This window comes from Myxocyprinus asiaticus, chromosome 14, assembly GCF_019703515.2.
Source record: "Myxocyprinus asiaticus isolate MX2 ecotype Aquarium Trade chromosome 14, UBuf_Myxa_2, whole genome shotgun sequence".
Classification (NCBI taxonomy): domain Eukaryota; kingdom Metazoa; phylum Chordata; class Actinopteri; order Cypriniformes; family Catostomidae; genus Myxocyprinus; species Myxocyprinus asiaticus.
Window position 1 is genome coordinate 23,738,518 of NC_059357.1, and position 13,641 is coordinate 23,752,158.

Sequence of the window (13,641 nt, forward strand, 5' to 3'; positions counted from 1 at the left end):
TTATTCATATAATATACTACAGTTATTGTTTGGAACAGAACAGGTGTGTAGATAATTGTGAATGCTTTGCACACATGGATGAAATGTACAGCAGATGTGTTTCTGCCAGTTTCTCACACTGAGATGAGCCAGTGCAGCAGTCTTTGCACAGTAATGCACAGCTGTGTCCTCAGTCTGCAGACTGCTGATGTCTAAATACAGCTGATTACGGTTTGTGTCTCTGGATATAGTGAAGCGACTCTTGAAGGAATTTCCAGAGTCTATTGATCCACCACCCCATATGAACCCGATCCACTGCATGCCTTTTCCAGAAGTAAGTCTGAGCCATGCTGTGCCATAATCACTGAGGGAATATCCAGAGATCTGACAGAACAACCTCACTGATTCACCAGGAGCTTTAATCTGTACAGGTGACAAGGTCAGTGAGATGCCATGAACATCTGTAAAAGAGAACAACATACTCTGAGAGTCACTCATACTGAACTATGTAAATATTTGTATGATTACAGTCAGTTACAAAGAGATCCTCCACATTATTGTGACCATATTAACCCACTTACATGGCAAAGAGGCAATTAAAATTAATAGAATTTGACTCATGATCAATTGACTCAGGGTCAGAACGGACATCCACAGCTTTTGTCTAAGTTTTGTGTAGTAAGTATCTGTTGGTGTCAATCTGTTGACTGTCTCTTTACTGGAGGAAACTGACAGTCTTATTTTCACTTGCTGATGATGAGCATTTGCATGTCATAAATTGAGTGAAATAAAGGAACAGGCCAAATCAGAATTTTAAGGTGCAACTTCAGTGAGCTGAAATGCTTTCATAACTGGTTGATATGGTTGGTTTGGTTTGCATAGGTAACACCTTTACAGTGACTCAAAAAGACAGTGGAGAGTTAAGAACAGCCTGTTGCAGGCAAAAAGATGCATTACAATGGTGTTGGTCAAGTTTACATTCATGATTGTAAAACAGTTTTATGGCTGAAGGTGTCTTAAACATCATTCATATTTTGGCTCAGAGGTGGACATAATTCACTCATCAAAGATTATTTAGCTTAAGTAAAAATAATATTTCAGGAATCAATATAGATAATTAATTCATGCATAATCTAGAATGAGAATTATGTTCACAGACAAAAGATGTAATGGATCATGTATAGTGCTTGTGCTGTTTCTTGTGTTGTGGTCATCTGGCACATTAATACACAGCTGTATCCTCAGACTGTAGACTTTGTGCTTGAAGAGTCACTGTGCTGCTAGAGTCACTTTTGGAAATGCTTTTCCTGCAGGTTGTCTTATCCAGGCTGTTGCATACTTGCCATCAGTAACAGTAGCCAGATACCTTTCATGTTAGAATAAAAGAGTGTCCTGGCTGCTGAAAGTATTGAGTTTTGCTGGGTGAGGACAGTATTATCAATCGTACCTTGAAAAAGGCTGATCGCTAAACATTGGTAAATAAATTAGCCTATATTTTGAGTTGTGCAGTTATACTCTTCTTTTATTAATGTAAGCTTAACAAATACTGTTGGACTTGCTCTGCAATGATGTTGTTTGTTGTGTTCAGATTTAGAACTGTACTGTAGTTAAATATGTCACAGTGGATTTCTCGTACAATAATACACAACAGTGTCTTCCTTCTTCATATTATTCATTTGTAGATACATCTGTTTGTTGTTGTTGTCTCTGGAGATGGTGATCTGTCCCTGAACAAACTGAGAGAAGTAGCCTATATAACCACTACCAGATTAGGTGTATGCCAGCCACTCCAAGCCTCCTCCTGGGGCTTGTCTGATCCAGGACTTAAATCCAGAGGCTGTACAGTAAGTCTATGAGATCATCCAGGTTTAATGACCACTGCCTCAGACTCAGTCAGTGTCAAAAAAGTTTATTTTACCACAGTGCCACATTAATAATTCTGATTGTCAACAGGTTTTCAAGAGCCCTACTTACATTCTGTCAAGGCAAACATGAAGATAAATCAGTGTAGATACAATATTTATTTTCATGCTTGAAAAAAAGGAGATATACCGTTTATTAAAGTCTTTCTATTACAATAATTTTTCCATAAAAGTGGGGTTGAAAATCCATGATCTGTTGTGACTACAGAGTACACTTACAGTACAGCAGGTTAAGCCAGCGTCTCACTAGCTGATTTTTCCAGTTATTTTCAGGTGTAACCTTTTTGCGAGTGAGTTTCACCTGTATTGAGCGTTAGTTCTTTAATGCGTGCTGGAATAAAAAAGAAAAATCTTACATTCACTTCACAGTGGATGCACTGGAGGACAGATTATATCACATCAGGTGCACTTAAAATCATATTATATATTATCAAACATATAATATGGTTTTTAGATGTTTATAATGATTGATTATGAGAGATAAGATGTGACTGTTAATGCGCTTGCTGGTGTTTTGTAAATACAACATTTAATGTCTTTTAAATAATACGTTACACATAATAATATATAACTTTTATGTAATAATATAATAATAATATATAAATAGTATAATAATAACATAGAAAAGTTATAGATTGTGAAATTAAAGATGTGACATTGTTTGTGTTTTTCAGTTAGCCTAGACTTCAATGACAGGCTATCGCAATAACATGATAGGTTTTTGCTCAGGCATTATCATATTTATCATAGCACCGGCTATGCGCACTGCCATATTGTTTACATGCAATGCAGAATGGGATTCTGAGTTTGCCATAGAAGTAGTTATAGCTGCAGGCCGGAGACCTCCAAATAGTGGTGGAATAACTCCAGAAGGGAGCAGGGTTATTCCAAAAGGGGGTTGGGCCAACTTCAAAAGGGTGCATCACTTCCACTCACGGTTAGGGTTAGGAAATGGGTTAGATTAGGGGCTCCCTATATCTTTGCAGCTATATCCTTCTCGGACTTCCTGCTGAGTTAATGGCTTGAAGAACTGAAAAACATATCTGGCTATCTTGAAATTATCACTGGCTATGGGTGGTGCAGTTGCATGTCACCTGAAGGCAGTGACCAATGAGTGCAGTTCATGTAAAAAAGAGTGTTTTTATCCAGAGGACGGTATCAATTTTATTTATTTTTCTGCAGAAAAAGCATGGCACCAGAAAAGCGCTCGTAGATGGTGCATTTGGAAGAGAAACGTATTGCTCTTTGGAGAAATCAAGTATGTTTGGATGACATATCTAATATGTCATATCATGACAGACCATTAAAAGAAAATAATTTCTGCTGCTCAGATCTTTGCACTGCATGATAATAAATGTGTAAAACCTTTTACATTTAATACTTGAGTCTTACATTATTTATGTAAAAAATTATGTAAAAGTAAGCTTTATATTTGTATACAGCTTTAGATTATATAAATATATTGTAGTCTGCATTTATATAACATTATGTATGAACATGCATACCTTACAAGTTTGTACTTTTGTTTTATTTTAATTCATGGTACTTTATTATACTTTTGAATAGTTCACTTTCTACCAAATGACACATTTTTGTTTCACAGTGTGACAATAAATTTGTGAAAGGATGCTATTTTATTTTATTTTTTTTAATTATTATTATTTATTTTTTGCTGTGCATTCTCAATAGAACATGTCTTTAACAAACAACCTAACATAGCAGATGCTGCAGACTCTTGGAGTAATATACATGTGTATTCAAAAGCTTCATGTTGATTGGCTTTAAAATGGAGCATGACAGTAAAGAGTTGAGAAAAGTCAAAGGCAGTCATTAAGTGTGACACCTTCCCTCCATTTTTAACCGGTCTGACAAGCTCACCGACTAGGAAGAAGTGCTGTCGGTTTCCCCAGGGAGGCTGGTTACAGGGTATTTTTGCCCTTTTCGCTTGTTACTGTGATAGTTGCACTTGAATACTGGTTTATCCATTTGTGCAGTGTGGGCACTCTTGTGGGTATAGTAAGTGGTATTTTCTTTGGGGGTCCCTTCCTTCCTTCGTTTGTTCCTCCCTTCATTCCTTCCTTCCTTCTTTCCATCCCAGTGCATTTTGCCTCCCTGGAGGTCAGCCCCAGCTCTACCAGTCTTTTAAAATGTGTCTTTATTCTGCTCAAATGTGTGTAGGTAATTAAAAGGCATGTGAATTGATTGGGTGTTTTCATCAATGACTCCTTTTTATAATGTGCAAAACCATCTCCATCTTTACTGGGTATACCGAACCTATGTCCTTTGAGTGTAAGTGGTTCTATTTCCTTTCGTTCCAGTACTGAAAGCACAAGTGGAAAACTCTTGTGCTTGCACTTTGAACGAAAATCGAATTAGAGAGTTGTCACCCCATGACGCATGATGAGTCTTAAGCTATAAAAACCCCTGAACATGTCAGCTCGGTCTCTTCTTCATTCTCGCTTGATAGAATCAACTGTGACGATATTTTGTGCAGTTTGTTTTTAAGAGTGCTTCAGCTGACATCCGCGAACTGTTTTGTCACCATGTTTACCAACTGGATTACGAGCGGTTTTCTCCGTGAAACGGTGCTAGCGATCGGGAAGTGTGATGACGGCGACGTCTTCCATGGGGCACATTACAGTGTGGAAGGAGCTGGATTCCGTTTCAACAGCTTTGGACACGAAGGAGCTGAGGAATGCTGATCTCCTAGAAGCGCCAAAGGTTTCTTGCAATCTGGAGCACGCAGATATACAGCCCTTATATCGCCGCAAGTTTCTTCATCTGGAACATGCAGATGCAGACTCAGAACGAAGGTTTCATATTCTTTTTTGCCTCCTTTCTCTTGGGAGTGTAGATGCAGAACATTGTATCTGTCATTGCCTTTGATGTTGCATATTCTGTTATTGCCTCATGGCTCGCTGGCCGGAACCCAGGATGTTGATTATTATTCTGTTATTGCCTCTCTCTCTCATAGAGTGAGACCAGAACAAAGGTGTGGCTGATGTAAGGATGCTTTTTACCTTCCTGATGAGGAGTAAATTTCACTTTGGCACCTTCCTGTTTCAGGGTTATGATTTGTTGCTGAGATCAGTGGGGGGCACACAGTGTGGTCAGCCCTCCCTTCTCTATGTGGAACTAATTTGCATACTCATTGCATGCTTAAAGTTCATTGTTAGAACAGTGTCCCTAAAGTTTTACCTTTGAGATGTTCATTTTCCAAACCACTTCCAAAATATTCTTGTCATTGTTCTGAAAGCAAAGTGTCTAAATATGATACTGAAAGATCAAATATTACCCATGCATTAGTTTATAACTTAATAGGTCGTATTATAATGTTAACAAGTAACTGCAGTAAACATAAACAGTTCTTTGAGTGAACACTGGGTGCATATGTTGCAATTGGTGTCCATTTCAAGGATTTCCAAGCATACACTACCGTTCAAAAGTTTGCCGTCACTTGCCTGAAAAGTTTCTCATGATCTTAAAAACCTTTTGATCTGAAGGCGTATGCTTAAATGTTTGAAATTAGTTTTGTAGACAAAAATATAATTGTGCCAACATATTAATTTATTTAATTACAAAACTAACATTTTATTTAAAAAAAAAAAAGTTTTTGAAATGGATGACTTGGACCGAATAATTAAGAAAAGCAGCAACTAAGTGCCCAGCATATAGATGGGAACTCCTTCAATACTGTTTAAAAAGCATCCCAGGGTGATACCTCAAGAAGTTGGTTGAGAAAATGTCAAGACTACATTTCTGCAAAATCTAGGCAAAGGGTGGCCACTTTGAAGATGCTAAAATATAACATTGTTTTGATTTATTTTGGATTTTTTTATTCACAACATAATTCCCATATTTCCATTTCTATTATTCCATAGTTGTGATGACTTTACTATTATTCTAATAAAGAATGAGTAAGTGACCCTAAACTTTTGAACGGTAGTGTTTATATGAATTTGTCCTTCTGTGTGGCTGTCTTTATTTCAACTTTTGCCACATGGTAAGTTAAAGCTGCCTCTGGACTTTTAACAACCATCTTAGTTCAACCTGAGAATGCGGGTTTTGGGATGGTGGCTTGTCGGCCAATAAGTCCTTTCCAATGTTTTGTGAGGTACAGGGCCTTCTTTCTAAAGTGTCTGAAAGTTGTCTGAGATGCTTGGACTTCTATCACAGGCATACAACTCTACAGCATGTCTTGGTTGTGTTTCTAATTCTTTGGTGCACATGCTTGTTGTATTACACTCCGTCCTGAATGCAACATTATCTGATCCTTTTGTGATAGATCTAACTGAACTTGCGTTGCAGGTGATGGGTGTCATTGCGAACCACTGCGGCACAGCTTTGGGAACTCTAATGCAAGCACAGTGCCAGGTTTGGTTGGCCCAATCCCCTTTGCTAGAGGTCTGTTGGGACAACTTGAGATGGCTGCCACTAGTACCCGAACGAATCTTCAGACAGGTGGCACAGGAAGCTCTGGACCGGCGTGTTTCGGTCTCAGAGACTCGTTCCTGTCATGTAAGGACAGCCTCAGGCTCCAGGGCACCTACAGCGACCCCTGTTGCTTGCTATCAGAATGTTGGTACAAAACCTACATTTAAGCCTCCTCATCACATTCGCTGTCAGAGCCCCCAACCTCCACCTCCTCCTGCCTGATGTGGTGGCACCTTACTACTGGAGCATCAGTCACACATGCGACACCAAGGCCCCCAGCCTCACTCCCCATCTCTGCAGACAAGTGCAGACATGAGCGCTGACATGATAAGGTCAACTGTGGGCTGGTTTATGCAGAGTCAGCTGGCTCATTGGGGATCAATAACAACAAACCAGTGGCTGCTGACTACCCTCTCAAGAGGCTATTGTACAGTTTTGCCATCGACCCCCTGTACACACTGACTTGAGACACACAGTAGCTCAGGATCCATGCCAAGTAGACGCCCTTGTGCACAAAGTTCAGGTGTTGCTGCGCAAAGAGCCACAGAACTTGTCAACTCCCAAGTTCATCCCGGGGGATTCTTTTCCACAAATTTTCTGGACACAAAGAAAGCCGGCGGGTTTCGGCGAATCTTAGATTTAAGGAATTTACTGTAAATTGTTTTCTAAAGTTCCTGCAATTTCGAATGTTGCAGATGACAGATGTTTTACAGGCCTTTATGCCGCAAGATTGGTTTGTGATGATAGATTTAAGGGACGCCTACTTTCATATTCCAGTTGTTCCCGGAACACAGGCGATTGCTTTGGTTTTCATTTATGGCTCAAATATTTCAGTTCAGAGTTCTCACGTTTGGCCTCTCTCTGGCATCAAGGATATTTTTGAAGTGCTTCCAGACTGCACTACAAAGGAACGATATAAGAGTGTTTCTATACCTGGACAGTTGGCTTGTCTGTTCGGCATCACCACAGCAGGCAATGGATCAATCTCGCCAGTTGCTGGACCATATTACAGCTTTGGGGTTCACAGTAATTTGGGACAAATGCAGGCTTGTCCCAACTCAGTCGACCCATTTTATAGCTCTGACACTCAACTCTTTCACAATGCTGGACTCCCCCACACCGGACAGAGTACATTCAATTCTGACAGCGGTGAAGCATCTTCAGATGGGCCACACTCAATGCTAAATTTCTTATGTCAAGCACCATTTGAGCCTATAATGGACTCTGATGTTACTGCTGAATCATCTGGAATACAGATTCAGCAGTAATTGAAAAACACTGTTCCCAGGACATAGAGTTCCTTATGCTGAAATGTAGACCATTTTTCCTGCCAAGAGAATTTACATCTGTAATCATTACGGCTGTATATGTGCCTCCACAAGCTAAAGCTAAGCTAGCACTGGAGAGGCTGCAGGACATTATCAATCAACAACTAACTGTACATCCTGAAGCTGCATCATAGTAGCAGGGGACCTTAACCATGCAAACCTTAAGTCAGTTTTACCAAAGTTTTATAATAATGTACACTTTGCCACAAGAGGTGGACATATCTTAGACCAAGTCTACACCAACATTCCAAATGCATACAAAGCCTCACCATCACCTCACCTCTCCACATCAGACCACCTCTCAGTGTTTCTCATACCATCATATAAACCACTGATCAGTAGGATTAAGCCAGAGGTAAAGGCTGTGCAAATATGGAGGGAGGACAGCATCCCAGCATTGCAAGATTGTTTTGAAAACACAGAATGGGACATCTTTGCACAGGGAGCTAATCTAGAGGAACACGCCTCATCAGTCCTGTATAATATATAACATTTTGTACTGACAACGTGATTACAAGAAGGACCATCAAAGTGTTTTCCAACCAGAAGCCCTGGTTCAACAACGAGGTAAAAACTGTCCTCAAGGCTCGGGATACTGTTTTTAAATCTGGGGACACAGAGGCCTACACAAATGCATGGGGTAAACTGAGGAAGGGCATCAGGGATGCAAAGTGCAAGTATAAACAGCACATTGAAGAGTATTTTAACAACAACGACTCCCGCAGCATGTGGATAGGGATTAAGGCTATTACTGACTACAAGTGTGATAACAGCCCTATGTCCAACATTGACACTGCTTTCCCTGATGTCCTGGATGTCCTCAACCAGTTCTTTGCACATGTTGATGGCGAAAACAATAGCCCTACCACCTTTACTGCACCACCACATAATGAGCAAGCACTCATTCTACACCACCAAGTAAGGTCCACCCTGCGCAAAATTGACATCAAGAAAGCAGCTGGACCAGATGGAGTGCAGGGAAGGGTTTTGAAGGAGTGTGCAGAACAGCTGGGGGATGTGTTTACCAACATATTCAACAATCATTGTGTCTAGACTGTTGGAGCACTTCCCTCTCTGGAAATCACACACACGCTGCTACCAGTATTCTTTTAGTGCACCTTATTTATTGACTTTATTTATTTACTTACGCACATTAATGATTACAACAGTCTCTTATCTTGAATTGCACCTGAGCTAGATTATGTGTAACACCTGTCTCAAATTCCAGTGAGCATGGGGAGAGTGGCATATAAACAGCCACGCCACCAGCAGAGAGAGAGAGAGAGTCTGGCACAAGGAAGGCCATGGTGCTCCTGAAGCTGTTGTGTTCATTCTGTTGTATTTGTTAAGCTGATGTGTTTAAGTAACTATGTGCCTGTAAAAGCTAATGTGTCTAAGTGACTACTTGCCTGTGAGGCTGATGAGTTTGTGAAGTTGAAAAGCACTGAAATGCCCAATTAAAAGTCTTACCTGAGCCTGGAAAAACCCACTTCCCTGTGTTCTCCTTCCCTTCTGCTGTGAAGTTTGTCATACTGGTGCCGAAACCCGGGATCCTGAAATACGCCCCATGGAGTCCTCGCAGATGTCCGAGATCCTCAAGTCCCTCGCCGGCCTACACCAGACGCACCAACAATCCCTGCTTGAGCTTCGTCAAGACCAAGACCGCCGGTTCTTTGAGATCCTTCGAGCTCAAGCAGAGGACCGGTTTGCGATTCGGAGCCTTCTCAGCCAGGAGAGAGCCCTGGCCATGACCCCGGGCAACCACAGCCCCCTGCCCCCACCCACACTTCTGAAGATGGAGGCGGAAGATGACCCAGAAGCCTTCCTCGACTTGTTTGAGAGAACCGCTGAGATCTGGAGCTGGCTGCGAGATCAGTGGGTGGCGCGGCTCCTCCCATTGCTGTCCGGGGAAGCCCAGCGTGCTGCACAACAACTGCCGGTGGCTAACCTCCTGGCCTACGAAGACCTGAAGAAGTCCATCCTGCAGCGGGTTGGCCATAGTCCTGAGCAGTACCGGCAGCTCTTCAGGTCCATGAAGCTGGAGAAGACTGGCCGCCCATTTGCTTACACTCAACGGCTCCGTGATGCCTGCTGGAAATGGCTGCTGGTGGGGGATCGTGACGTCGCAGGAGTTGTCGACCAGGTGGTGCTGGAGCAGCTAATCCATCAACTGCCAAGAGGAACGGTGGAGTGGGTCCAGTGCCACTGCCCGGCGTTTCTGGAGGAAGCTGTCCGACTGGCAGAGGACCATTTGGTGGCATACCAGAGGGCGGAAGAGCCCTCCCACTCTCTCTCCCCCTCCTCTTTGTTTTCCCTGATCTCTTCCCCCTCCCTTCTTCTCTCTCACTCTGCTCTCTCCCCAGAGCCCGTTCCTGCCCTGCAGAGGCGAGGAGTCCCGCCACCGAAGCCAGTTCCCCGCGCGGGGTTTCCCGTCGCCCACAGCATCGACAGTGCCCCGCCGCTCTCCCCCTCAGGTGGAAGTGTCCGCCGATGCAGGTGTGGGCATGGCACCTAGGCTGGTCTGCTGGAGCTGCGGGGATCCAGGACACTTCCGGGATCAATGCCCTGTGATGGAGCTGGGAAAGGTGGTCTGGATCCCCGACACTCTCACAGGCTGCCCTCGATCGGGCCAGAGCGTACCAGATACCAGTGAGAGTCAAGGGTTTACTCACCAAGTATTGGTGGACACGGGTTGTAATCAAACCATTATCCACCAACGCTTGGTTCAACACGAGGCTTTGGGCACAGCTAAAATGGTGAGGGTGAAGTGTGCGCATGGGGATATTCACAACTACCCTGTGGTGACCCTTGTGATTAAATTTCAGGGAACAAAACATAGAGTGGAGGCCACAGTTAGTTCCCGCCTCACCCATCTGCTGATTTTGGGGACAAATTGGCCTGAATTTAGAAATGTATTAAAGGGAATATGCATAGATAGGTCCTGCACTAAAGCAAAGAGATGTGAAATGTGCGATGCTCTGGCAGTGGAGGCGGAGCCAGGGCCGTCCTCGGCTGCTCCACGTTAGGATGACTGGGGGGGGGGGAGGCTGCAGCCCCTCCCGTCCTCAGGGGATTTCCCAAAGGGGAAGTCCCTTTGGAGCAGTCACGAGACGAAACCCTCAAGCACGCCTTTAACAAAGTGAGAGTGATCGATGGTCAACAACTCCAGCCGAGTGTCGCCCTTTCATATCCTTATTTCACAATTATTAATGAGCGGTTGTATAGAGTGACATAGGATGCTCAAACAAAGAAAGATACAACCCAGCTCTTAATACCGCAGAGCCATCGGGAAATGGTGTTCCAGGTGGCTCATTATAATCCCATGGTGGGTCATCTAGGGGAAAGAAAAACACTGAACCACCTAATAGCCTGTTTTTATTGGCCGGGCATTGGCGGCGATGTCCGCAGATGGTGTGCAGCATGCTGCGAATGCCAGCTGGTGAATCCACCAGCCACCCCAAAAGCGCCATTGCGCCCTCTTCCACTGATTGAGGTCCCCTTCGAGAGAATTGGAATGGACCTCATCGGGCCATTAGAGTGGTCAGCACATGGACATCGCTTTGTATTAGTCCTAGTGGACTATGCAACGCGATATCTGGAAGCAGTGCCGAAATATATCCTCACCGATCAGGGCACAACTGTAATGTCACAGACACTACGCAAGCTTTACGAATTATTGGGCATTAAATCAATCCGCACCAGCGTTTACCATCCACAAACAGATGGCCTGGTGGAGTGATTTAATAAAACCCTTAAAAACATGATTTGTAAGTTCATGCACGAGGATGCTAGAAACTGGGACAAACGGTTTGATCCCCTGTTATTCGCAGTATGAGAGGTCCTGCAAGCCTCCACGTGATTTTCCCCATTCAAGCTGCTATATGGGTGGTGCCCGCGCGGCGTGCTTGATGTAATGCGCGAAGCTTGGGAGGAGGGACCTTCAAACAGTAAGTATGAAATATAATACGTTCTTGATCTTAGAGCAAAACTCCACACTTTGGGGCAACTAACACAGGAGAATTTGCTCCAAGCTCAAGAACAACAGAGCCAACTGTATGACAGGGGAACTCGGCAGCGGGAGTTTGCACCGGGAGATAAGGTACACGTATTACTTCCCACTTCGAGCTCCAAATTACTCGGCAAGTGGCAAGAACCCTTTGAGGTCACACGATGATTGGTGGATCTCGATTATGAGGTAAAGCGAACCGATAGAGGGGGCGCATGTCAAATATATCACCTCAACATCCTGAAATTGTGGAGGGAGGTGGTCCCTGTGACATTGGCTACGGTAGTTCCGGAGAGGGCGGAGCTCGGGCCAGACGTGAATACAAAACACAATCATTTTACCCCGGTCACTTGCGGAGACCACCTCTCACCGTATCAAAAGTTGCAAAAGGAGTTTGCAGACGTGTTTTCTCCTCTACCGGGTTGTACGAACCTCATACAGCACCACATCGAGACTGAGCCGGAGGTGGTGGTACGTAGCTGTCCCTACCGATTGCCCGAGCACAAAAATAAAATTGTCTGGGAAGAATTGGATGCAATGCTTGATATGGGGGTAATAGAGGAATCCCACAGCGATTGGTCCAGCCCGGTTGTTTTAGTCCCTAAGAGTGACGGGTCTGTACGATTCTGTGTGGATTATAGAAAAGTCAAAACGGTGTCTAAATTTGACGCATACCCAGTGCCTCGCGTTGATGAGTTGCTCGATCGGTTGGGCACTGCTTGATTTTATTCGACACTGGATTTGACAAAGGGTTATTGGCAGATCCCCTTGACACCAATTTCCTGTGAAAAAACAGCCTTCTCCATGCCGTTTGGATTACACCAATTTGTGATGCTTCCGTTCGGTTTGTTTGGAGCCCCGGCTACATTTCAGCGTCTCATGGACGCCGCTGCCTACTTAGATAACATCATCATTTACAGTAATGATTGGCAGTGGCACATGCAGCATCTGAGGGCGGTTCTGAGATCGCTGAGATGAGCGGGACTCACAGCAAACCCCAAGCAGTGCGCGATTGGGCGGGTGGAGGTACGGTATCTGGGGTTCCACTTGGGACACAGGCAGGTGCGTCCCCAAATTGCCAAGACTGCAGCGATTGCAACCTGCCTGAGGCCCAAGACCAAAAAGGGGGTGAGACAGTTCCTGGGGCTGGCTATTAAAGAAGGTTTGTGCCTAATTATTTGGACGTGTAGGGCTTTACTGGTTGTTTAGATCAGTGTTACTATCAGAAATAATTAATAATTATTTTTTTAGTTGTTAATTAATATTTAAATTAATTAATTGAATCTGACTCATTAAAACCTCATATGGGGCTCCAGTAAATGTAGTGTGCTACGTTTAGGAGCAAGTTTGGTTATTAGCAATAATTGATAATTATCAAAGATAATTATTAATTATTAAAATCAATAGAACATTGATGAGAATCAATGTTAGCTTTTTTAAATCCTTTAAATCAACAATTATCAAAGATAATCGTTAATTGTTAACATCGGTGAAACATTAATTAAAATTAACACTAGCTTATTGATCATTCAAATTCAATCATCAAAGATAATTATCAATTATCAAAAATCAATAGAATATTCATAAGGATTAACATTGACGGGGCACCACCCTGAAATCAGGGACTAATAACCAAATAGTAAAACAGTCTCAATATTAGATTGTTTTCTTAGGAAAATCGACATCCGAAGAATATCGATTTTCAGGAAAAAAAACAATGAATGAAGGTTTGAATCCGAGCACTGACATCCCGTCAGCATGACACAGGCGTATGAAAAACAAACCAAAACACTTCTCTTTGTAATATAAACAACGTTTATTTATGCAGTAATATCAATTAATAATTAATACAATGCAGTCAATAAACTTCCGACTTACAACTACAAACTAAACAGTGATATGATTAGATATGGAAATAAAATAATCCTATAACACATAAGGTGTGTTTGTGACAGTGTGTGTGTGACAGTGT

General features: G+C 43.0%; 1 gene segment (V, D, J or C); it reads right to left on the minus strand.

The window, feature by feature from the left end:
• On the minus strand, positions 1 to 674 carry LOC127451544 (Ig heavy chain V region PJ14-like). The segment is given in 2 exon segments: positions 1 to 440; positions 561 to 674. Coding segments are annotated over 2 exon segments (510 nt in total).
• Positions 675 to 13,641: the final 12,967 nt, after the last annotated feature.